Source organism: Pygoscelis adeliae, unplaced genomic scaffold (genome assembly GCF_000699105.1).
Source record: "Pygoscelis adeliae isolate BGI_AS28 unplaced genomic scaffold, ASM69910v1 Scaffold45, whole genome shotgun sequence".
NCBI lineage: Eukaryota > Metazoa > Chordata > Aves > Sphenisciformes > Spheniscidae > Pygoscelis > Pygoscelis adeliae.
In genome coordinates this window covers 12635400-12662850 of record NW_008825114.1, presented here as the reverse complement: position 1 = coordinate 12662850, position 27451 = coordinate 12635400, and the positions used below count along the sequence as shown (strand labels likewise).

The following is a 27451-nucleotide window of genomic DNA, read 5'->3' as shown; positions in this document are numbered from 1 at the left end:
GATAGTCCTCAGACTGCTCCTGGCTGTGTCACTGGTGCCCACATGAAACGGCAGCAGCGGATTACAGTCAGTGGACTGTACAAGGCTTGGTAGCCTCTCGGTGACATCCCTGATGCGAGCCCCCAGAAAGCAGCACACCTCTCTAGAGAGCGCGGCTGGTTGGCAAATGGGTGCCTCTGTGCCTCTCAGAAGGCAGAATCTTCTCCCTTCAGAATCTTCTCCCTTGCACCAGCGCTAATCACCCCAGAGTGAACTGGGAGAAGGTTTTTGTTTGTTACCAAAACAAAAATTAAAAAAACCCCAACAAAACCAACCAACAACCCCCTAACTGTACAGTGTCCCACTACTGGCTGGCTCAGCCTTTAAATGGCACATCAGAGAGGGTCGGGCAAGGTCCTGTGCAAGGGCAAGGGCAGGAGCAGGAGGTGGGGAGAGGGAAGGCAGCTAGCCCTGGGACCAACTCAGCTGCATTAGGAAACTGCTTTTAGTGTGTTGCACATGTGAAACAGCCTTAGCATCACTCTAAAGATCTGGGCCTGGGGTGGACACCCTGGGGTGCTTTCTAAAGGGCCTGCAGATGCTGTTGAGAGCACAGTGCAGCCCTGCCTAGGTCAGATGTCCCTACGCTGCGTGGGTTGGCTAATGCAGCTTCCAGGACCCACGCTCGTATTTCTGCAAGGTGCTGCCCTATGCATATGGATGTTTCAGCTGCTGATGGCTGCGACCTTCACACGGTGCTGCACTGTACTGTGTAGATGGGCCCAAGCAATTCGTTAGCAGAGCTGGCTATAATAGTGCTGTCAGCTGTGCATACCTTGGGCAGACTCAGGAGAATGTGCAGCTTTGTCTTCTAGCTGAGCAAAACTTAACTTGTTCTTAATTTTAAATTGGCTTTGTATATTATGAGCAAAACACATGGCCAAAGATATCATGGCCTCGGTGTCTTGAGTAAACACCTCTGCTTCCTGAAACTTCTGGAGAGATGAACTCTGAGTTGGCTGAGCCTGGGAGGTATGAAACTGAACTAACAGAAACTGCCAGGTGAGAGGGAAGATTTTGTGCTATTTACTTCATAGTTGGTAGGGGAGAAAGCCATCAGAGATGGCAATAGCAGAGTCTGCAGGGGATTTTGAGCTGCTTCAGCCTGCCTCGTTGTCTTTAGGATAATCCTTTCAGATGGAAAATAAACACAATGCAACCTAATATTGAAAAACAACTAAAGCCCAGCCATTCTCTCATATGAAATTCCATCTTACAGATCTATTCTGGCTATCATGCTGAAGTGAAGCTGTCCTCCAAAAAAGCCCAAATTGTCCGGTGTTTTTGCAGACGTGTAAGAAAGGGTATGCTGACTAAACGTGGTCATAAATGACCACTGTTTGTGGGAAGAAAGATACTGGACGCCCATGACATCACTGTAATAGTTACTTTAGCACTTGACACTTATGCAAGAGGATTTGAAAACAAGTAATGGCATTTTATTTTTTATTAGAATGGCAGGCAAAAATATCCTGAGTTTGCCTATTGGTGTCTCATTCTTCAAGAGGCAATTCTTCAGTCTGTACTTAGAGGCCATATACAGGTGTCCAATTACTAATTTAAACACCCAGATTTGAATTGGTATTTTTACTTAAATGTGCTTTTACTCCTGTTTTAAATTATAGTTATGTAAGTGACTTACCTAAGAGACTGGCCACCAGCCAATACATATTTTATCAAGTTAAAAAACTGTTCTCAAGTCCTCATGCCTTAGGTTTTGCAGGTCATCTCTCAGTGCTTTGTTGCTACTGCTTAAGATTCTTCAGTCTTTCATATTCCTTGTTACTGACTCTTGTTTTGCACTAATGTCTTTTCTGTCTCAGGAAGAGAAAAGAGGCATGGTAGTGTAAAGATGCAACCATAAAATTACTGTCGTGCATAGAAGGTTATCAGATGGAATTAGATTTTACATGTATGAGTGTCAGATATACTTGGAGAGATCATTTCTACCTTTTGAACCTAAAAGACATTCTTCAAAAGGCACCTAGCTACATAAGTTTTAAGTGTATTCAGAAGCGTGCTTGCAAAATTCATCTTTGTCACAAATGGCCAAATTAGGTCCTTCTGAATGGTCCTATTAGGTCCTTTCTGTGGTCCTTGCTCCATGTGCAGTTGATCATGTTATATTTCTTTTGGTATTGCTATAGGAATTGTGTGGCTGCCTTCTTTCACCATCTGATTTGGTGAGACAGATTATTGTGTGTCCTGATCACTTGGCAATTATTTTACAGGTGGTGGATCATTGTCCTTGGATTTCCCAGCACCAGATGCTGTCAGGACGTCACGTATTTGAGTAGTCCAATTTAAAAAAAAAAAAAAAAAGGCAAACCCACACCTCTGAGTCACAGGATATTAATGTGGTTTTGACAAAGTGATGAAAACTTCTTTTAAGTCGCTTGATACTTGTGTGCTCAGGTTTCATACATGAATTATTTTCCTGGTGACATTGATATTTGCCTTTGGAGCAACCAAAGTGAAAGTAGCATGCTTCAGTCATTCTATTGATTGATCTACCTTGTACTGTGTTTTAGAAAAGAGAGTTGATGGCACAGACTCATTCTAAATTCCTCCTGTTTAAAATCCATGTTCCTCAATTTTTTCTCCCCCAGAGAGTTAAACACTTTTTAGATGTCCTTACTGATTTTTAAGAATTTTTTTTCTTATGAAATTGTATGCCTGTGCATCTGAGTTGTGTACAGAGAGCTCTTATCCTTTAGCAAACTTATTTTTGTGTGTCACTCAGGTATAAGAAATATTGCATTAATGGCAATTAATTGGCAAGAATGATATCTTTACTTTATAATGTGGAGTCTTTGTTGCATCTTACAAGCATGTATGGGAATGAGCACACACCAGCTACTACCAGTCTAGTTGTCTGTCTGTGTGTGTGAGTTCTTATCTGTGTAAGCTTTGGTTGTTGGGCAGAGGCATATGGAGCTTTTGTGGGTACAGCTTAGGCAACAACACATGAAAAATTGGCCACTTATGAATAATAGTATAAATAAATGTTAAAAATATGCTAGTAAAATATAAAATAATGTTAAGTATCTGTTCATCTGTTATTTTTGTACAGCAAGAACACTATAACAGGTAATCTAATCCACTTTTTTCCCTGGTCACAGCTCAGTGTTTTTACATTTAATTTTTATTGGAGAAAAAATTAATGGTTTAGTGCTAACTGTTTCTCTGGGTAGAACTAATACACAGCTTGTCAACATCCATATTTTTAAAATCTTAACCTGCTGTATACGAGAGACAATTTATCTTAATACATCAGATAGAGAGAATCATGAAAGGTCTTGTGTCATATAGCATCAAACAGCTTTTCCCCATGAAGTTAGCAGAAGCAATACTCCTGTTTGTTGATTGCACCTGGTGTGTGTGTATATGGTAACAAAAATTGTAAGTTCAATCTGAGTTCATCAGATTTCGTAGTGGCTTTTCTAAATAAAATAACAGTTCTATTTTTAGATTCCTGTGGTCTGCAGAGATAATTAATTTCTTCTAATATTTCATTAAACTTAGTAGAGGCCAAAGTGAGCGTCTTTAGGTCAGGTTGTATGTAATGGAATTTTCTACTAGTTTTTTGGTAGTTTTTTTAACGTTGAGATTGTTCTCTCATTTATGGAGTGAAGTCTGGTCATCTTATGTTTCTCCCGCTACTGCGCACTTTGTCTTGCAAGTTTCTGGGAGTCTCCCAAAGAGTGTTCTGGCCTCAGGAGATCTTAACATCACTGCGTGCATCATCATGTCTGTGTTCAACAAACTAAGTTGGATTTACAGTCCTCTAACCATGTAATTGAGCCCTACAAGTTCTGAAAACAGCTTTTTTACAAGCAAACCTTTCGCTTCAAGGTAACAATACCTAATGCTAACAACAATTAGCTCTGCCAGGTTTCCTTCGTAACTTACTTACAAATTTTCAGATTTCCAGGTTTTTACCATGCCATGTGTCTACAAAATAGGATCACTACTTTTGTTACAAACAAAAGAACATTGCCTCCATCACTATAATAAGGTACCTCTAAAATCTGAAGACAGGTGATAGACTTCCTTTTCACAAATCCATTAAAATTATGCTTGAATAAAAGTTTCCTATTCACTATTTTCACTGGCTGAGGAAGGATACTGGTTTTGAAGAGTGTTTAATTAGTTTTAGTTTTCTGGTTTTCGGAGGGGATTGTTTTTGCTTTTGTAAATCATACTTTCTGATTTTAAGAGAAGTTATATAACCGTCTGCTGTTTTCTGCCTCCTCTGTAATGGGGCATGAATGCTAAGGGTCTCTCTGCCACAGTTCCCACCAGTCGTTAGCCTTTCAGCTGTGTAATATCTGGAGTAGCAATTTAGGAAGGAGGAGAGTGACAAGAGCTGCAAAACCAATTAGTTACTGAGAGTGGACATATTGCCTTGCTGGCTCTCTTCTGCACACAGAGAGTCACGGACAGCTCTGCAGGAGAGAAGCAGGCTCCTTGTCTGGAAAATCTTTGCTGAAAAACATCTTCCAACCATTGCACAGGACGTGCTGCCAATGTCAGGACATGCAAAGTCTTCTTTCTCTCAGGAGACAGAGCCTGTTCCTTACTTGCCTAGAGTTAGTAGTAGAGACGGAGAGTTGCTGACTCAGCTGCAATATTTCAACATAAATCTCCCTTAGTTTTGTGGGCAGAGACTTGAAATTTCAGTCATTTCTCTTTTGCGTGAGCATGGTCACATGAAACATAAATGATACATGTTTATTCATTGACATGAATGTGCTCCTGTGGGAATCATTCACAGCCTTGTCCAGGTGACACTTGTGTCCTCAATTAGGCTTTCCTTTGTGTATTGAACATGTTGGTGGTTATTCTAAGAATTGGTGCTTTCCAGTTTTTGTAACTATGTGCACAGTGAAGAGTCAACCCTTCTTAGTGAGATTTTAATGATCCTCTTTTGGTTGCTACAGGAGTTATGAGAATAAAGATGAGAAAAGCAGACAGAATCTTACTTTTGAATTGGTGACAAAATGGAGATAGAAAGCAAAGGGGCACTTGATCTTTCCTCAGACCCACAAGGAAGTGCTTGCAGAGAAGGAAAGGAAGAGAGGAGTATTTGCCCTGGAGGAGGGAGGAGTAAAAAGGAGCACTGCTGGATATTCATACTGTATGGACCAGGCAGGGGAAAGGAGCCACCATAAAGATGCTTTCCACAAGCTCCATGGAAGCAGATGTCTTTCATGAGAGAAATCACTTGGTGTAAAATACACATTTGCAGGACTTTCTCCCCTGCCCCCTTCTTTTGCACATACTCGCATGCACATTGATTTTATGGTGCAGAGGGAACAAGGATGTCAGGTAACGAAGACTCGGATGCCACAACATGTCATAAACATTAAAGGTGTAAGTATTCTGGGAAGTGAGAGACTACCTCCTCCCCAGTACACTCCTTCCAATTTATTTCCTCTCTGTGGTTTCAGTGGACCCAGTAAGAGCTCCTTTCCCACTAGGAGAGTGTGATCCTGTGCACGTGGTTGCATTCCAGCTTCCAGCTGGAGCAAGTTATCAGCAGCCAGCATGTATGCGTCATGCCTTTTTTAGGAGCCTGCATATTTCTGCTGGACAGGGACAGGGATAGTTCCGAGCCTTCTGAAGCAACACTTCTTTCTGGTGGATACGAATGTGTCCAATAGTTGTCCATGAGTGGGAACCGGAGCACATATGCAAATAGAGACATTTTTCCCAGATTTAGAAGTTTTCTCTTCTTGTTTATACACAGGCAGGTCAGTTTTGATTCCAGGCTTGAAATAAAAGCATTTTCATTTCATTGGTTTGCCTTGTGACTAAGGTTTGTAAGCACAGCATAGGATTTTTCATTTTCTATCTATACATTTTCTGCAAATACTTTCCAGGCAGTGGTGGGGAATTGACATCACTGGCCAAATTGAAGCTTTTTAGAAAAATAATGGTCACAGTGTCATTTTGTTTTGTGAAAAACAGACCCTAAATGCTGGCCTTTTGTTTCACTGCACTATGTTTTGATGCCTTGGATATTTTTATGCTTGTGAGTGTGGTTCAGCTGTTATGCTAGCAACTGCTAACTGAGCTCGATGCTGTGGAAGTTTGTATTGTACGTTATGAGGCATTTGGAAATGTTTAAAAATAACCTCTCGTTCTGTTCCCTACTGGGATATTTTTGTTGGCCATGTTAGAAGCTTGTCATTTGATTCATTAAGAGTGACTTGTGTTAGTCTCTTAAAACTCAGTGGGAACTCAATAGAAGGTCAAAGCTGGTATGGGTAGAGCCTTTACAAGACTTTGAGAAGAGGAATTAATAGTCAAAATGGTGAAATGTCTTGTAAAAATCCAAACCAAGAGAAGCATTCATTTGCGGATGGTTAACCACTGCAACAAGGAAGTGTGCATTCGATTACTGCGGCATGGCTCCAAGATCACAGCCAGAAGGGCTGGTAAATTTACATTTATTTTACTCAAACCTTCCCTCCCCCCCAATAGTCTATTAGGCTAATAGTGGTCTCTTGGAAAGGAACTGTGCTGTGAATGGCAATGTTACATCGAGTACAGCTGAGAATAAGGACAAATTACTGACAGGAGCAGAGCTGCAAATGGGGAATGAATGAGATGAAACTTAAATGCCATTTGTTGTAATATCTTATGTAAATTGTGGATTTATTTGTTAATTGTCAACAAATGAGTGACTGGAATTTTGCCCTTGTAGTTTTCTTGGACTGAGGGGGAGAAATACCTTGAAAATGTGATAATTTCTGACAAAACTAAATAGTTCTTAAATTAGCAGATAGGTTGGTAGCAGATTTTGAACGTCAGCTGAATACAGTAGTGGATACAGTTTAGCATTTTACTGCAACTGAGTGGGTTTGGTTGCTAGATCATAACTTTGTTGGTTTTATTTTTCTAGATACTGAATAATTTAATATACTGAATAATAGTATTGGGGGGAGGGTGGGTAGGAAAAGGAGTCTGATTCAGATCTTTTTTTCACTACGCATAACAGGAGTGCAACCCAAGGGACAAAAAGTATTCAATATTGCTTTGGATGGCAACAAAAACCAAGGGTGGGGGTTTTTTTCCTTGTTTTTATACCAAATCCCTTTGCCAAAGATAGATTGGCCCCTCTATCAATCTGTATGTCTCTGTTTCCTTAATGAAGTAAGACACTTCAAAATTTGTTTCTCTGTGCTTTCTGTGGTACTGTTTACTTTTGATATTTTTGCATATATAAGTTGACAGATTTCAGTTTCCATGCATGTATATAAAACTATGCCTTTGTATTGAATCTTCATTTCAGAAGTGGATATTTACAGAAGAATTAACTAAGAATGTTCTGGCAAAGACCAGAATGTTCTCACACTTTTGGCATCTGAAAATCAGAAAGCAGTAATTGCAGCAGATACGGGAGAACTTGCTTCTTGCAGTGATTTGTCTCTGAGTAGCAACGGCTCCTGGCTGCCTTTGCTTCATGAATTCACCATTCAGGGGAAACTATAGTGTCTCTGAGAATGCACCTAACTCCCTTGATTCAAAAATTATTAGCAAAATTTGAAAAAAAAAACCCTCAGAAGTTAAATGGTGGCTCCAAATAGGTACAAGTGATCTTGGTTTTACATGACACCAGTCTAGTAACAGATTTGTGCATTGGGGCCACACTGGTTCTTAAAAACCTTGATTTTGCAGTACTGTTTATAGGATGTTATTCCTTTTGGTGTATACATGCGTAAAACCTGCGTATCAGCGTATAAAACCTGTGTATCAGCATATGAAACCTAAGGACTGGAGTTAGCTTGTGCAAAACCCATGGCAGGGGGCATAATTCCTTGGGAGAACCCTGTTGCTGAGTGGGGATGCTGAAATGCCCCACTTGTCCTTTTCTCGGGTGCTAAGCTTTCAAATCAGTGCCCAGCTCTTTTCAGCCTTGCTCTCGTTGGCTTGGTGCTAGACACTGAGTCACTGCAGTCCCTTCACCAGCTCCTTCCCTTTCTCTGAGCTGCTGACAGATGTATCTTGCCTTCTCATTCTTGCTCCCATGATACAGAGTCCTCTCTCCCTGCTACTCCCTTCAGCCTTTTCGCTGCTTAATCCTAGTTCTGGAAGGGGGTCAGCAATTCTGGCGTGGGCCTCTTCCAAGCCAGAGGGAGATTTGAGACAGGCGTCCCAGGATGCCTGCTGTGCTGTATGCTCTGTTTTGCTTCTGTCTCTGTGCTTTGGGTGCCCTTTGTGGGCTGTGAAAAGCGGAGCGGTGGTCTCCAGTGGTGCGCTAGCTGGGACATTAGTTGAACACTGTGACACACAACGTGGTTGGGAGGCCAGCTGTAATGCCACAGAGTCACAGTGCTTGCACCTGATGTGAGCTGCCAACTGTGAGAGGGCTTTGCTCCTTTCTAGAAGTTCCCGTAAGACTAAAACAAATGGGAACGGCCAGCGGGAAAGCCAGGTCACTGCCTAAAAAGGAGTAACTATAAACTGTCATTGATTTATTCTCCTTGCAAAGAACAGGTGTCTTCTATGGGCACGGGATGTGGGTAAGGTAGGAATCTATGGCCTCCTGCTTCTGAGGGCTGGACATCTGGCCGTGATGCAGATCCTGCTTTGATGTAGATCCTGTGTAGGGGAATATTTGAGTTTAGTGCAATTCTAGATTCTGTTTCCCTTTCCTACATTTTCTTTGTGACATCCATGCACTCATGCGAGAAAGTCATCCTCTCCTTCCCTCTAAAAGGTCATTCTATTGATAGTACAAATAAATTTTGTCCACGCTGAAAATAAGCAAAAGAATACACAATATTTCTAGAGGAAGTAGTAAAAGGGATATGAATGAACTGTCCTAATTGCAGCCTGGCTGGCCTTACTTGTTCACACATCTATATGAAGTATTCCCAGCACTGCTCTTTCTGGACCATATCTAATTTTTCAGTTCTCTGTTTAAAAGGAGAAAATCTTCACACTTGTTCCTTTCTCCACTATACAAAGCCTTTACAGGTGTGTAATTGTATTTGCATATCTGGTAAGTAAAGCTGTGTGCAGTATATCTGGCCACCAAAGTGTGAACTGAATTTTTTAATAAGCAGAGGATACATTTTTTTGGGGTGCTGTATCTCCAGCAACTGCAGCTTCTTAAGAATGGTGACGCTGGGGCTGCCCTTCATCCTGCTAATCCTCAGCTGCTGGTTTTGGCCCCTTTAGAAACACTAGCAGCTGACAACATTTAAGTCAGACCTCTTGCACGTTCATGTTTGCAGCAGGTGACCACTATAAACTTGTGTTTTATTCAGCTGTTCGTGTTCCTGTCTGCTGTAGCAAGTTAGAGGTTTGGAGCAATCCCAGTGTTTGGTAGAGGGGAAGTACTGAGTTTTGGCTAGTGTAATGAGATCTCTCTGGCTCTGTAAAATTTGTCCAGGTGCCAGAAAAGTGGAGCAAATTTTTGCTATAGGTATATAATACAAGAAATAAAATTGAGCTTATTTACTTGATATTCCAGTAATATGTATTAAAAAATTCTGATCTATGGAATGTAAATTGCTGGTAAAAATATAAAATGAAGACTGGAAGGAAGAAGTCTTCTCAAATGTAACTTAATACTCAAGTCATAGTCCTTTAAATCTAAACACAATATAAATTTTAACTAAAGAAACAGTAGACTTCTCAAAATCTAGCCCAAAAAATTATACAAAATTATAGCCATGTAAGGGTAGCAGCAAAATAATGGTTATGTATGAATAGGAGCAAAGGATTTGCAGCAATGTTGTAGAGTAATTAAAGGATATTGGCTTCAGGCTTGCTTTAGCTTTTATATTCTCTTTTTCCATTGGAAGACTTTGAGGATTTTTTTTTCTTTTAAACTGGTTTTATTACTTCAGATAACTGGCTCTCTTGAAGGCTATCCAAAAAGTGAAGGCTATCCAAAAAGTAAGTAAGCTGAAAAACTTGCTCCTTTCTTAAATTTGTGTCACTGGAATATTTATTGTACTGTAGAATTTCGGTGCTTTAATGTGATATTCTTATGCCTGCACAAGCATTGTAAATGATAGGTGCCATAATGACACCACACTTTTGTCTTTTGACACCATCAAAATCTGAGTGGCCCAACATACTTATCTGTATATTGCAACATGGCTGGAACTTTGCTGTGGGCTTGCATTGCCCATGCTTAATAGCTAAGTGTTTCCTCAATCCTTGACTTGAGAAATGTTGTTGTGTTATAGGGAATATGAGGGAATATGAAGCTTTATATATTTAACTTTTTAAATATCAAATGAGCTTGCAACAGCAGCAGTTAATGCCCATTCAAAAATTTCAATTTTTTATATTAAAATATTATTTATTTACACTTGTATTTGGCTGATGTAAAATGCAGTTACTTTGATGTAATATGTTTTACATAAGTAAAGTGGACTGTAAAGTTGATGTATGCTTTGGAACTGCGAACCATTCCAATTTTAATACAACCCCTTCAGAAAACACTGATCTGAAAAGGTTCCTCTGCTGCCTTCTGTCTACAGGTTAATCACAAAGTCAGAAGTTTGCCGGTTATTTGAGAAAAATACAGTTTTAATGAAAGTTAACATGATCTTTCTTGTTTATGTTCACTATGTATGTTATGCACGCTGGAATTTACTCCGGGGAAGGAGAGAAGGCTCAAGAATCATAAATTGGGGTGACCTTTCTTTGCAGTAGCTGCAGCTGTCCTCTCTATGATGAGAAACATGATGAAGATATATTACTGACCTTGCATCTAAGCAGGTATAGAGAGGCCTATGGCCAGGGTTCTCAAATTTGGGAGGTTAAAATTAGGTCCTTTAATCCATACTGAGGTGCCTAAGTAAGTGGCTCAACTTACCTTTTACTCCTATTAAGCAAAAGTGAAAAGCACATTTGAAAATCAAATTGTAGTACTTGTGTATGTAAAGATATGTGTAGGTGCTTAATGCTGGGCTCCAGAGTTTAAAAATTTTGGCTTTTGTATTTTAAGATATTGTGAGCGCACTGTCAAATGACTCGGAGTATGGATCCAGCTTTACCTGCTGTTACAGTATGCTTAGGAGAAAGATCCCCCCAAATCTGTTCTTACCTCTTAGTGTTCATATACTGTTGTGTCTAGTTTCAATCAGTTTGTATCCTCCTCTTGATGAGTGTGGCAAGTATATTTGTTAATGCAAAGACTGTTGTAGAAAATAAGTTCCAGCACAAAACATGTTTCATGCTGAAATGTGATGAATTTCTAAAATGGCTGTAATAGGAGAGGACAGAGTAGTTGAGGCAAGGAATTATTAGCTAGGCAGTCAAATTAAGCTAATGAGGAGACATTTGCATTTTCTTTATTGAGGATAAGGTTTCATTTCAGCTATGCAGATTTGCTGGCTACGTGCTGATGAAAGGAGCACTCCTGCTCTCTCTCTCCATACCTGGTAACGTGCTGCGCTCGTGGGAACATCTGACAAGCCAGTTCAGGAAGAAAAACCATCAGAGAACTAACCCAAGAAGAAAAACAGTTATTTTCCTAGGTTAGCTTTACAAGCTGGCTCGCTCAGGAATGAAATGAGAGGAAGCAGAAATGGTCTTTTTGGTTGATTTAGCCAGAATGTGAAACCTCACCTGGAGGCATGGCCAGCTTATCTCCTAGAGAGCAGGAAAAGATAACAAATTACAGGGGGAGAGATCTGTCTGGGCCATTTTGAAGACTTAAAAGGAGAAACAAATTTTAATAGCTAACATGCTCTACTGAAGGGGTGATGAGGATGGTGTTCTGTAATGAAGAGATTTTCTGTAATGAATATAACATGACACATAAAAGCATGCACTAAGAAGGGGATCCAGAAAGTTGTCGTCTTTCAAGAAGTGATTTAATATAAGTAGGTTTAAAGTGCAGGTTTTCTGTAATTTCTTACATCTTTTAGAAATATTTGTAGTATGTCGTATATTTTATGTTACATTTATTGGCATTTCATCCCAATTCAACTGGTATTGACAGTTTGGTATAATTCATCCCAATTCAACTGGTATTAAGTTTGGTATAATTTTAAAGATACCAGATATTAACAAGCCATCGCTCACCCAATTTTTGGGAAGTCTGTAAACTGGGGTAACTTAGCAGGTACCTTACTTACCCTTTTGATTGTCTGGAGAACATGCTAACAGGTCTGCAGAGGTTGCGTGGAAGGTTTTGTGGTAACTGTCAGGCACTGTGGCATACAACAGGGTACTATGGCAGATATGTCCATGAGTAAGTGTCTTAGCAAGCTTTAAGATTCCTAATGCAGGAGCCCCGTCTCACAAAGTATTAATCCGCTTGTTTAATTTCATTTACGAAGTTTTGACATGTTAACTTTGTATTGGCAGATTTTTCTGCAAATACTGAGTATTTCAGGCTCTGGCAGAAATGTGATCATGTGCCTGTGTCTGGCTCAGGGTAGGTCTACTGCTGAGTGACCTGGTAGTGCACAAATCTGGTATCAGTTATGAAACTGAGATTTTCATGGATATGTCCTGTCCTGAGCTTGGTAGTCATGGTAGATACAAAAGGGGGGGGGAGAAATTTAAAATAGAGTTTGTAAGACCTTGCCATTCAAGAAATGCAAAATTATGAACAGTGAGAAAGTCTAAAGGTAAGTGTCAGCAGCTTGGGTGAAATGTAGTTATGCCTACTGCTAGTTTAATGATCACTAGCCAAAGGCATAAGAATATTCTTTTGCTATCTAGTCAAATAGAGGGAAAGTAGGTTTCAGGAACAAAGTTAATAATTTCAGTACAGTGAATGGTATCTACTGTTCTTAGGACTAATAATGTAAAAAAAAACAAATCAGTGACATTTTCAAGAAAAAATGTGAAAAGGCTTCTGATCTCAAAGTGAAATTCTTTGCAGAATTTTGGTCAATAGTTGAGTTAATATTTAAAATTGTAGCTTAGAATTGTGATCCAAAATGTGTCTAAGCTGTGTATCTTCCTATATTGTAGATGTCTTTATGATCAGGATTTTTGCTTTTCAATTTTTGTCTTGTATCGTGTTTATAGAGCAGTGATGCATCTGTCTCTTCCTTATAGCATGGTTCAGGTCATACTTTATTTCCCTTGTCTCAAAGTGACCATAATGGGCCTTTTGTTTAGTTTAGTTTTTTTTATGTTTGCCATCCTTTAAGAAAAAACTTTAATAGAGCTTGCAGAGACCCTTTTACTTTACACTGAAAACCATGATATGTCTAGTGTAATTAGCACTGGAGGTGTACTGCTTTTCTGATTACTTGTTTTTCTGTAATAATACATTTTCTTTTATACCGTGTTTTAAAGTCTCTGAACCTTAATCTTCACTGCACTAAAACTGGAATGAATCTTTGATGATGTCAATTCATTAGCTTTTACAGAGATCTTTCGCTGAAATCAAAGAATCGGGCTAATTTGAATTATAAATAGTACTTTGACATGAATTTCCTGAGTTACTAGTTGGACAAGTCATGTAACCTTGTATTGGTTTTACCTGCTCTGTCCTTATCTATATGTTGAATTTGGATTAGTTGTTAGTAAAGAATGGAGAGATGCTTAACATCACAAAACAAGAAGTACTAAGTGTTATTACATATTACTGTTGTACATGATACTGTGTATGCTCTATGTTCCTTTTGCACATAGATGGCATCTGATGACGGTAATGAGTGTTGGACATGAGACAAATTTAAACTGTTTTCCCATCACTTTGTCCGAGCTTTGTGCCTGACTCTCCTCCCTTCCACTCATGCAACTGACAACTAACAGCAGTCACTGCAGTGTTGATGTAGCTGCAAAACAGCTAGACTTCTTTGCAGACTTATTGCTGTTACTGTTAGACTGGAAAAAGGGTAGTATGTTTTGAGAGGAGAAAGCTTGGGCAGAGAGTGTGGTCATAAGAAACAAGCATACCAGTAAGGCTAAGAAAGACTCCACTGTAAGGGGGAGAGAGAAGTTTAAAGGAAGGGGAGAAAAGAGACTGTGAGTATGAAGAGTAGAAAGATGAATGGAAGAAAAATGAGACATGAGGAGAGGGAGCTTTTTTAAGAGGTGAGGCATTTTCATTCTGTTTCAATGATACCTAATCCTCATACTGTGTGTCAACCTTCCTCTCCTTTTATCATCTCTACTGTTAATATGAATTTATTGTGATAAGCTATTGTCTTTTCCTAATGTCACAATCTATTAAAAATTCCCAACCTCAGCCATTATCTTATCACTTTCTCCTCATTCATCTCAAAGAAATAAAGGTGGGTTGTTGTCGTTGTTGTTGTTATTATTATTATTATTATTATTATTATTTTAATTGGACACCAAATAGCACCAATTCACATTACGTATGAGGTATTCATTTACATCAGAAGTCCAATTGCCAGTAGAAAATGAGCTGTTCTGTTTTGTATTTTGCATTACACCATTATTAGTGGTAACTGCATCAGACAAAGTTAAGCAGATCTGGTGTACTGCAGTGTTGTAAAAGGTGTTGCCCTCCTCTGGAGCTTTTGCTAATTGTGTACGGTCTGGTTTCAATATGCAAAATGATTGCAGAATCTTCTTTCCAACCTTTATTAGGTACTATTGGAAGGCTGAATTTTGCCACCAGGAAGGCAGAAATTTAGGATCACTATTTTCATCTCCTTTTTTCAGGTATCCAACTGCCAAAGGAAGATGAGATTTCAGTACCTGTGACTTCAATCTCCCCACTTAAGGACACTGGGGAGAATGTTGATCTTGCCATTGAACAGGAAGAGAAGATGAAAGAGGAACCTTTAACCATCTCAGAACTGGTATACAATCCTAGTGCCAGCTTGCTGCCCACCCCTGTTGATGATGAGATTGACATGCTCTTTGATACCTGTCCAAGAGTAGAGAATGAGAAAGATGATACAGATTCATTTGAGGAACTGGAAGCAGATGAAAATGCATTTTTGATTGCAGAGGAGGAGGAACTGAAAGAAGCTCGGAGAGCGCTTAGGTGGAGCTATGACTTTCTAATGGGCAACATAGAGGTGAATGCCTTTGTGAGGAGTTTTTCCAGACTTCTCCTTGTAGGCCTTGGACTGTTGTTGTTTGTGTTCCCTCTTCTCCTTGTTCTCTTGGAGTCGGACCTTCAAATCTCTTTTCTCCATGAAATCCGTCAGACGCCGGAGTTTCAGCAGTTTCATATTGAATATTACTGCCCCCTTAGGCAGTGGGTGGCTTGCAAAATAAACTTAATTCGTGACATGCTGGGCAGCTTTTAAATTTTAAATAAATATGATACAACTAAGGGCTATATTCAAAATTTCAGTTAGTGCCAGCTTTCTGTAATGCCCCTGGGGCCATCAGGCAGTAGCTGTCTTCATATCTAGTTCATTACAGACTCTTCAGGTTCTTAAGTTCCCTTTACATACTTAAATTACCCCTTTAGTTACAGGCTTATACAGTCACCTTTCAGTAACCAAAATAAAGCTTTATTTTAATTGCATTTCAGACTTCCTGGTCATCTATTACATCATATAAGATGGGGTCACAATAAGTTTTATTGTCCTTAACCTTTCAATCCATGACACTAAATCCAATGAAACTGAAAGAAAAACTTTTTTGAATATACTCCTTAGTGCAGCAATCTCTTCTAACCAATGCCTATACAAGTAATGTTTATGCTGGGGTTTTGTTTTTGGTTTGTTTTTCTGTTTGGTTGGTTTTTTACATTTTTATGTGTTTAAAATATTTTGGTAAATTTTTAGCAAAAGACAACTTCTGATGTTATTTAAATGTACAAATTGGTAAGAATAATGCACAAGGGCATGTAGAGTGTTTTTAGTGTTTTAGCAAGGACTTGTTTTTAAACTACTGGCTGGAGAATGAATGAGTTTAATATAGCTCTATGCAGAGGGACTGTGGTTTGGGAAATACATAGAAAGTTCACTCAAGTTCAGTAGGGGCTGCCTGGGGGAGGTGAAAGGACACCAAGTACGCATAAGAGTTTCTGAAAGGCACAGTTGTAAAGCTTGGGGAAGTGAGCAGAACTGAAAGTAATGATCCTTCCTCTTACCTGTCAGGTCGTCTCAAACTTTATCAGTGCTATAGAAAGTCTCTACAAGATAGTCCAAGTACGTTTTGGAAGAGAGTGAGTCATCAGTTTAAATGTAGATTTTTGTACATAACATGGAAGAAGATAATAGTAAGTAGCAAAAAAAAAAAAAAAAAAAAAAAAAAAAAAAAAAAGCCAAAACCCTAGCCAAATCAGTAGGTGGATGACCTACTTTAAAAAATGATAGAGAAGAAAAATGTATTCCTTTTTAAAAGCAAAGCATTAGGCTGTACAGTTGACATAAAAGTATTCTACTGACTCACAGTTAAAGGCTTAAACACTTTGACATGCATCTTCATCCTTGATGTCCGTTATTATTAATCTGTAAGACAACATATTTTCTGTGCATACTAATATGCTTCCTTTCACATATAGCAGCATACTTACCCTCTTTCCCTTTTTTGCCCAGTTACATGATCTAATGCTGTTTCATGTAACATGGATTTGTATATCTAAAGGTATTCCAATATAGCTTAGAGAATATACTTAAGTAAAGTCTTGTCAATGCTGAGAACATCTCAAGGCCCTCAAATATACCACAGAGGTTGTATTTAAGAGGAGAAAGTTTTTATTCTTCCTCCCCCACCGATCTTAGTGCAGACGTATTTCGTATTTAAACTAGGGAACGCTGGTCATGGCCTCAGAGTCTTTCTCCTGCTTAGAGATTTATGAATTGGAGACATATTTGAGGCTGTTTTATTAGATGTGCATTTAACACATTGTAACCATATCTCTAATTCCTACTGAATAAATTCATTTAGTTTCAATATCAGAGAAACAGGTTTTGCTTGGTTTTCTGATGTAAGCCTTTGCAAATGTCTAGTCTGAAAATGGCAATTTCCTTAGAGGATTTCTCCTTCCCTTCTAATCTTATCCAGTTTTTAAAGGACAAAACAGTTACAGGACTTAGGAGTTCCATTTCTCAGTTGAAAACTTCTGTATTGCTATTAATTTCCCAACCAACAAAGGCTAAACTAAACAAATGCCTTTTTTCTCTTGTCTTTGTTTGTCCTTGCCAATCTGTTCCCCAGGAGAATTGTTATTGATTAGTTACTTGACGTGTATTTCTTCTTGTGCTACTTGCAGCTAAATGATCCTTTCCCATGAGGTAATAATCATTCAGCCTAATAGAAATGGAGAGTGAACTGAAGTAGACATTTGGCCTTAACGGGAAATTATTCACTTGCATTGTTTCTAAACAAAGGTGCTGGAAAAGGTGTTTTGAGTGGTGAAGGCTGTGAGAGCTGGCATCCTGCTGGACTATGGAGATGTGGTTCCATACAGGCTCCTATATAAGTCTGATAATTATTTAAAAAAAAAAAAAAAAAAGTTAGATTCTCTCCTCAAAAATATAGTCTTGTCCCTGTAAATTACAGCACTCCAGAAGCAGGACTATTGTTATGCTTGATTTAACTCTATCAGAAAATAGCTGAGTTGCATGAGAACATAATCTCAGAAAATGTCCAGTGCAGTGAGGTTTTATGTAGGGTTAGATGCAAGTGTGTATGTGCACATGTGCCAGCCTTTACTAACCATGTGCATACATTCAGGCCTGGCCTTTTAAAATTCTTCCCTTCCTTCCTGATATTCTCTGGTCTATCAAAGTAGTTTAACTGAAAATCATGAGTCCTATAACTCAAAGGCCAGGACCACGTAATACACACAGAATGATATGGTTGGGCATATTCAGAGAGAGTAGCAGTCTAGTATTTTATTGGTGAGGATGACAGACTTGGATTATGGAGCATCTATAGGTACAGTATTGTGTATTTCTGTCTGTGCTTGGATTATATTGTAAAATGTTATGTACTTGAAATCTATTTTGTGGTTTGTCTAACATTTATAAACACAACTCTGGGAAGAATTAAAAATGGTTTTATTTCATGGAGACTAAGGGGAAAATATACCTGTAACTTGAGCCTTATCTTTGTACAGTGAATTTCACATTTCTATATGTCAACATCCTGATTGTTTTGTATGTTGATACGATGGCAGGAATCCCTAATAAAAATACACTGGAGAAAAGCTTTCTGCAATTATGACAGTTCTTGTGGTGAAAGACGTTTCATAAATAATAGTTTTTGTTGAGAATTACTCAGTACATGATATAGTACAGATGTCTTAGGACTCTTACAGGGTTTTTTTACATACTTTTTTTTTTTATTCATCAGCTGGAGGGACACTAAGAAAGTGCTTTAAAATAAGATGTTGTTAACATGGCTTCAGATGCACTAACCAAGGGCCTAATGGTTTTCCCAGTTACCACGTAAGTTAGTCACAGTCTTGAATTTGCCCTAGAATAAAATTGCTACACACAGAATACAAATTGAGAAGTCTGGTTTTAAAGTGAGGCCCTGGTGGTAGACATAAGGCTGCAACCTTTTGGTAGGCAGATCTGGCTAGAGCGTTATGCAAGCAAAGCTGTGCAGCTTTTGGATGGAGCTCGCTTACATTAAGTTGGTCTGGAGCTCAGACAGTACAAAAGCATCTGGTAAGAAACATATAGTCTGCAAAGAGGCAATTGAACATAATTTTGGGGAGCTGAGTCAGAGAAACCAAGGCTACTTCTTAAGCACATAGAACAGTTAGATGCAGACATGTCGTACTATATAGAAAGTGCCAAAATCTAAATGGGATCTCTGGTGATTTGAAATGTAAAGGGCCAGGACTGTATAGTACAGGTAGACCTATTTATTCAGTTAAAACGGTGTAGGTTATAACGCTGCCTTCAAAAGAGGTTGCATTCCTTCTTTAATATAAGAATACCACGTATCCTCCTCAACATTATTTGCTTTCTAAGTACTTACCACAATTTATAAAAATAGTATGTGTACTTTGGGTAGAAATTCAGCATTTGTTATAAATTTTTTCTGAATAATGATACACACAAAATTTCTCTAAAATTACATCTCCTTGAAATGGCATGCCAAATGTGCATTTGAAGAAATCAGGCTGCATTAATCATTGCTAATGGTTGCTGTAGGTAACTGTTAGAACTTGACAACAGCCATGTTAGCCAAACTGGAGATCACAAGCTCTGGAATGCAAGAAACTTCATCTGGAAGTCAAGGTACATTTCTCAACTTTTTTGCTTTGTTTTGTTGGGTTTTGGTTTTGTTTAAATCCCAAAGGAAGTAATTGTCTCTTCTGTTTGTCTGGATTTGCTGTAGGTTTTCTTACAGCTGTGTTTTATGTGGAAAACAGTCTCTAAGGAGAGAGAGTGACCGGTGAAGATCTCTACCGTTACAGCTGTTAAATGCCACACTACAAGTCTTTAAGATCCCACAGTCTTATGTCTTTCATTCTCCCCCTCTACAAAGGCAAATCCTTCATCAGCCTTATCCTCAGAAATTTGCAGGAGCTGCTCTGACATCTTGAATCTGTCTTGCTTGCAGTTGCTTTAAGGCAGGTTATTGCTGTTCATATCAGCCAGATGAACTCCCTGCAGCAATTCCATCTTACATGTTACAAAGGTTCACAGCTTGCCCTCAACCTGTCTCGTAGCTCCCTCCCAGAAAACATGGGCACTGTGAAGTGATGCTTAATGTAGTGGGAATTTAAAGCTGTGGCATAACTTTTATCACAAAAGTTGTGATGTTTTCCTAAACATCCTGCTATAACCAACCACCGCTCAGTGCTTCTGCATTGCAATGAAGAACAATAAAGCATTAATTTCTACTTCACAATCATGTAGTGGAGGAGTGCAAAAAATAGTTACAAAAATAAAAGTGAAACGAGCATGAAAAATTACCTTCTCTATTTATTTCATTCTGACTTTTCCCATGTTACCTTGCTTTTAATTTCAACGCAGGTGTGTTTGCTGAGCTCACGAAATGGCAGGTACTTCAGAGAAGCAAAATGGCCCCTAGGATCTTCATCAGTGTCCTGATGAACAAATACCACCTACTAACTGCTAGTCACAAGAGATGAAGAGAACATAATTGGTTTAAGTGGACTAGAAATTGAGGTGAAATAGGTTACATTTCTTTGATTGAAGAATAATTAACTATATTGATTGAATAGGGCATGTATTACTGGAAAGATCTGTAGACAGAAGAACATGGAAAGCCTCCCGATTGCAACCCGATATATCCTATTTAGAATCTCTAATAAAAAGATCTACTAAATGTAATGTCTTCTGAAAAGTCTGTTTTTAAAACCACTTTAAAATATTTTCTGATTTTCAGTATTATGCCCAGGAATAGTTTCCTAAAGAGAAGTTTTGGGAGGGCTGCAGGTATTTTTAATTAACTTCTAGTGCAATGAACCTGGCAATAAAAACTAAAATTTCACCTAATGTGTCCACTACATTTCTCAGATCAAATCTTCAGATTCCTCTTCCCACTGATAGAGCTGGGTGGACATAATAAGAACCACTTTAGCTAAGGCAAAAAAGGACTTCTGCAAAACCAAATCCAAAAAGCATCTGAGCACAAAGTTTGCTTAAATCTTGTTCATGGGATCTAAGTCAACGGCTGTAATCCTCACTCAGCAGGTATATAACCACTGGAATGCCAAACTCAGCAGCACAGCATTTCATGATCTCCTCATGACAACCACCATTCCTTTACTGGTTTTGCCTAGCTGATGGCAAATGCCATTTCAGTCTGAGATGGGGATGTCCACAGGGAACTGTAACAACAAAGGTGATGTAAGGAGATGTTTGCGCTGTAGTAAACTGTCATAAAAACAAAATAAATGTCAACTGCTGGAGAAAAATAGATTGAGTCAGCTTTGCTTCATAGCTGCCTATCTGTTGTTGTTATTTCAAGAACATACACTGCTTTTTTGTTATATTGCTTTTTTGGAATAAACCTCCTGTTAGGCCAGAATAGCTGAGTTGTATTTTCTTTGGACAACCCACCAAAGATATTACCAACTCTTATTACCTTTGAGACCACTATTCTACCCCCACAATTTCCTCTGTCTCAGATGGATAGGAAGTCCTCTTCCCTTCTTTCCCACCCCCTCTCCCCCACATTGCTTTTACCAAAAGTTATTTTGGAACCTCAGAAATGAGATAAAACAACGTGTCTTTAAAGAACATGACATGGTACGGGTACACAGAGAAAGGACTGATCTCTTCCTTTGATGTGTGAGCAGTGCCTTTGTCATTACAATAGCATAGCTGGCATGTTTATGTGGGAAGGGAGCTCACAGGCTGGAAACAGAGAGTTTCTATTGCCAGCCATGTACTCATGACTTCTTCCTTCGTGTATATTGTCCTTCTGATCAAAGTCTCCTCTGCTGTTGCTGTTCTGATTTAGGCAAATATACTCCACAAAGCACAAAGCTCCTCCTGTCAAAATCCTCATTTCCTAAGCCTCTCTTCCTCTTCCATCTCTCGTGCAAATTTAATACACACCCCTGACCTCCAAACCATCGCAGTGAACTTCAGCACAGCCCACGGCTCTCTCCACCCTCTCTGTCCCGAGCACACTCTCCGTCCCCAGCTCCCTGCTGCTTCGCTTACCGCTGCACAGGCCTGTGCAGTCCCCCTGAACGCCCACCACCAGAAAAGCTTTGAGATCAGGTGCAGCCTCATCTGCCTCCACAGCAATGACTGTGCTTCCTAAAATGCACACGCAGACCCTTCCCGCTGACGCACCAGGGAGGTTGCAGGGCTATGCCAGGCCCAGGCCAGCAGCTGGGGCTTGCCAGGCACGTGAGTCCGTGGCTACAGCCTCACCCCACAGCCCCAAACACTGGCTGCATGCACCGGGGACTGCAACGGCCACCTTTAAGTTGCTTGTGAACTGCGGTTTGGCCATCCTGGCTTATAAGAAAGTGCAGCTGTAGCAGTGTTTGTCAATAACAGGGCAGGCTAAATCTTTGACAATGCATTAAAAAGGATATGTCCTTTTCGTTCTTCTGGTTATTTACAAAAAGTACAGCTTTTACACTGAAAGGGCTGTTTGTGAAAGCATTCTAATAACATTGAGAGACAGTTCTCAGTCTCTGTCCCATCCTTTTTATTTCAGTATTACTTTGACTCATAATTCTCCTGAGCTGTAAAACATGTACAACTGATTCCTGTACATTGTGTGCTGAACAGTTATTTTTTGCGTCTGGCATTGCAGCACTCGCTGTCCTTACGTATTTACTAAAAATCTACAATTATAGCAAATTATTGTAAGATCCAGCACTCTCAGGACCTTTATAAAGTACAATAGCCTCTGTTTCAAAGATTTTGGCTCTGTGGGTGTCTCTACTTTCCTGCCTGTGAATAACACCTCTGAATTTATGGTTGTACTTCGCATATTGACTTCCAGAGTTATCAGGACTCCCTTGGCAGGACACTGAGAAGAGCATTTAGCAAAAGGCAATCAGCAGAACTCTGAAATCACAAGATACTCCCCACACGAAAACTGGAGCTATTCATCACAAAATAACAACTTAGAAAAAGGAATACAGCAAATCTGAATTTTCATAATCATGACTGAGCATTAATGAAGGACACCTCACATCTAGCTAGAACATTTTACAACTGTGAATGTACACCAGAAAGCCTTGCTAATTATGGAGGTTTGACTCTCTCCAAAGATATACAAAGCAAGGAGTGTAATCCTGTTTGCAGTTACATTTATCTAAGTGTTCAGCTCCCATATAGATTATAAGAGAAAAAGAAGCAAAGAAAAAAGACACAGTGGTTCATATTATTATCAGCTATAAATTGGGTATGCTTCAGAAGTGTACGCACATCTGGTTGTTTTATTATGAGTTTCTTCATGTTTTCTGTATCCAAATCCTTTCTGGATATGGTGACAGTGTGGTGTATTTAGCCTGTTGGAAATGCTGTAGTGGATCAGACAGGAGCTAGTGATGTGGGAAAAACTGTTGGTAGTACCACATCAAACTGAACAAAAATCAGCAAACAGATGTGAAGGGCCTAAGTAAGACTTAGCAGAATATCTCAGAGCTGGCCACATTGGTCAAGACAATGGTAATCATGGTCTCCTGTGTCCACTTAATTGCTGCTATGATGGAAGCCAAAGTTAAAAGTGTAATTCTGAGGCTTTGAATAACATTGTGAGGTTCCTCTCCTCCCCCCAAAACAAATAACCATTACAATAAAGGCATTGAAGTCCTACTCAGCCTTTAAAATGAAGTTATGTATGAAGCACGTTTATCCCAAATGTAACCAAGCATCACCAGCTATCTTAAACTCTATTGTTCCTAATCAGTTTATTGTTAAGTTGTATGTATAAAGTAACTAATTCATCATTTAACTATTTTTTTTGTTCTCATTCAGGTCACAGAACTTACTGCAAGTCATATAGTAAGCAAAATGGAGAAAGATTCTACATCTGTTTGTTTTAAACACTTGTTCCAACCAGTGTTTACTATAAAGAAGAAAGATATTTTTTGTTCCAAACTGATGATTGGGTTACATCAACTCAGGTGTTTTTAATGTATAATTCACATATTCTAATTACTTGCTTGGCTCTATCTAGAAAACTTGCACCCAATGTCTCTAAAATAATGATAAGGCAATGACATTGTAGTTGTTTCAATACTTTTATTACTACTGCTAATTTTATGACCCTAGTTTTACGTTTCTAGAGATGTAATTCCTAAGTAATTTTTCAAAAAGAGTATACATGCCTAGCTGCTTTGAGCAATTAAAGACAAGGTATGTGATTACTGGCACCACACTTTTACAGATATGGAAATAGCAAGTTTCTAACAATGTTGTAACTAAAGTGTAAAATATATTACATGCTTTCAGAGAAGGGGTATAAGCGCAGTATTAGAAAAAGCTGTGAGAACCAAAGCTTATGCAATTTGTACAAAGGGCTACAGCTGCCAGTTGAGCTAAAATTTTTAAAGCAGATATAATAACAAATTTTATTAATTGTTTACCACCTGAATTCTGACCTTAAGCAAGATTTGGTGAAGAACTGTCCTTATCTTCTGTGCTGGGGAGCAGAAGTCTGTATTTACCACTGACTACAAAGTGACTTATAAAGCGCCAGTCCTCATTAAAAAAACAGTTTAAGAGTGTCCTCTTGTGGCACTACAGAATAAACCATCAGCAGTTGTCTGGAACAGAAACACTTTTTTAAGAATTGGATTCTGGTATTGGTTATTTTTTGGTAGTTTTTTTGTTTGTTTTTTGGGTTTTGTTTGATTTTTTAAAAAATGATACTAAAGAAATATTTGCAAACAGGATGGAATTAGGCATTTATAGTTTTAGGTATAAGTCTTTCAAGGTTTGTTGGTCTGGAAATAAGCTTTTACACTGGTTCAGGAAAACACAACTCCAGAGGTCTCCAGTGCCACCTCTTCTCGCCACCCGAAGGGGACGAGGCTGGGTGGCCCCGGTGTTGCTGGAGCAGCGAGTGCGCAGATGTCCCACTTGGAGCTCTACCGTTGCTGGCAGCACCTCTGCAGGCACATCAACAGGTGTATCTCCCTATATATGTATTATATGCATAGTATACCCATAGCATTGTGTCTGTGAGGGGTAGTGAAAGCAAGCACCGTTTCAGTCCTGGGCTGGGCTTGTCTGGTTGTAATGACCCTCTCACTGGCACTGTGCACCCCTCTGCATGCCAAGCTCACCTTTAGCCATGCCTCTCAACCCCCCTTGGAAATGACAAGCATACAGTCATGTTTGACTGATGGTATCATAGCTAAACGCGGCTAACCACAGCTTACGTCTTTCCAGTCTAGTCAAATGGGAGATCTTTAGTCACTTTCTCTCCTGCCCATCCTGTGCTTTTGAACTTACTTTGCGCCAAATGTAATCACAGGTGATTTTTAATTTACCGCAGCACTTCTGTAGCTCAGGAGTCCCAGAAGTTAATGGACATGTTGGTGATGTTGTACAGCATCACAGAAGGGAAATCTTTTCACCCAGGATTGATGGCTTCTGCTGTGCATTCGCCTCCTTGATTGCTCTAAAAGGTCCTAATGACACACAGTGTTGTACTTCTGTGTAGGCAGCTGCTCCTGAGCAGCGTGTAGTAGGAAGGGAAACCTCAAGCGTTTGATGCTGAGTTGGAAAATTTGGCTGTAGGTTAAGATGGTGGAGTAGACATGTAAAAAGAGGGAACAGAAATGAAGACAATACAGTTGTGTAGTTGATGAGGAGTGTAATGCCAAGCTGAAATATTTTATTTATAAGGGATTTTTTTCCCCTGAACAATCGATTACTTAAAAGAGAACAAGGTCTTGCAGTACTCTGGTGGAGCAGTGTTTTCCACTGCCAAGTTTGGTATGAAAAATTCCTGTCAACCCTGTTGATCTTCACATGGATAGCTCAAGTGCTTCTGCTGCATTTCACCAAATGGTCAAAATTGAAAATTATCAGCTGCCTCAATTTATGTGGCCACTCTCTTGCATTTTATGGGAAAACTGTAATTGATAAATTTGTCTCAGTGTCCTGTTACTCCATGAAAAAGCCTTGAGGTGATAAAAAAGAAACAGTTCTCTGAGAGAAAGTTGCCCAAAGGGCACATGAGAGCAGAATACTGTGGAAACCTTCCCCGGGAAGAATCAAGGGTAGTGGTCCATACAACCTATACATGTGTACTAACACACAAAGCACAGTTCTGAGCTCCAGATAATGTCCAAGTCTAAAAGCACTGTATTGTTATGAAATCTTCTTTTCCCTCATAACCTATGTAGATCAGACTTTTGATTTTGTTCTTTTTCTCTTAGTGGGGAAGAACAAGATGTACTGGTAAAAACTGAGAGAGTTTGATCTGAGCCAGAGAGCTTTGGTTTTAGACTTAATTTTAGGAGGAAAAAAAGTCAAAGAATATTTGAGAATTACCCTTGGAGAAGGCAGGCAAGCAAAAGCACGTGGGAGAGGCTTGCTTTGAAAATTATTGTGGGCTGATAACCTGAAAACCAGGTTTCTGAGAACAGTTATTATAAAAAAGCATAGTATAATTTTCTTACCTGTTCAGATAGTGTTTGCAAGAAGTTAGTTTCCATGTTCTTGGGTGTTGTTGCTGTGCCCATATTATTTCTAAATTATTTGTGAATGCTAGTTATTTGTTTTATTGTGATTTCATCAAACGTACAAGAGCCTAGGTTGCATTTCTTGCTGTGCCAGTTAAGATTTTGAGTCAACTGCTTAGTTGTTGTTTTTCTTACCTCTAGCAACTGAGAAAATATTTATCAGCCCCAAATGTAATGTTTAAAAGCTAGAAATGCACAAAGTTATTATTACTTTTGTGGTCTAAATTAGAATTGGACAATAGAGAGCAGTTGAAGAATTTAGAAATAAAAATAGTTAGAAAAAAGCCCTTGATATGTACAGGGAATGTCAAGTCTTTGGGTCTTAAAAGAACTATGTGGGAAGGAAACTTAGGCTGTGAAATAATGAAAAAGTATTTTCTTGGAAGGAACTTCAAGTAAGTTTTTGAACAAGAGGACCTGTTTTTCTGCACTCTCTCCCGTGTCTTCCATATCTTATTACCTGCTGTATCTTACATAGCTTACTTATGGCTGTAGGTATCAATTGTCAACTCTGCTGTATTTTACAAAATCATATGATAACATTTAATTTATGAAGCATTTCATTTGGTACCTATTTTGTTACAGATGTCATTCACTCCCTATAAATATTAGAGGAATTTTTCCATGTTTAACTGATGGTTGCCATTTTGATTTGACTGTCCTTCTGACAGTCAAATGGACAGTGAACTGGATTCACTCCAGTTGCTTTGCTGATGTAGACGTTGTTCCTGAGGCCAGCAGGTATGCAAGAACCCTTTGTTAGAGCAGAGACTGGATGGATTAATATTTTTTGTCTTGACTGCTTTGATACCTGAGCCTGTGTGTCCTCTGCTCCATGAGCAGAGTAGCCAAAAGGGGAGGAAGTGGAAGATCTGTGTCAGTAGTAAGGTCAGTCTAACCTATCTTGAACCTGAGGAATGATATCAAACGACTTGTGAGTTCTGACTTATTTGCTTAATATGAGTCAGCCTGCTTAGGTGAGTTACTTGGGCAAGGGACTAAGATCAGGGTGGGAACAGAAGTCCAAGAATATGCAGTGTTTCACCTAAATTCTTGATCATCTGTATCTGTTCACCTTAGTGGCTTTAAGCCTAGTGGAAGCTTCAGATTTTAAGGAATCTGGCTTGCCTTGACAGTTATCTGCTGTCAGTTTTGCATTGGGAGTATTTGTCCTAAGAGCAGCCTCTGAATGAATTTGTTTTATTGATTATATTAACTTGGAGAATTGATCTTTGGAAACACAAAGCCAGTCTTAGCTGTGCTGTCAATTCCATTGCTTCACTACTCCCTTTTTACTTTTCACTAAATTGTGATTGATTAGCTTGTAATGTATTTTATTGCGTTGTTTCCTAAAATAAAAAAGTAGCAATATGAATCTGA

At 39.1% G+C, this 27451-nt stretch overlaps 1 protein-coding gene across 1 annotated transcript in view; it reads left to right on the top strand.

Annotated features, from left to right (window-relative positions):
- The window catches only part of FRMD3 (FERM domain containing 3), a 73159-nt gene extending 56907 nt beyond the window's left edge, over positions 1-16252 (top strand). The window contains exon 12 of the mRNA XM_009328107.1: positions 14671-16252. Coding sequence (XP_009326382.1) covers positions 14671-15266 — 596 coding nt within the window. The 3' untranslated portion in view covers positions 15267-16252. The remainder of the gene's footprint in view (positions 1-14670) is intronic.
- Positions 16253-27451: the final 11199 nt, after the last annotated feature.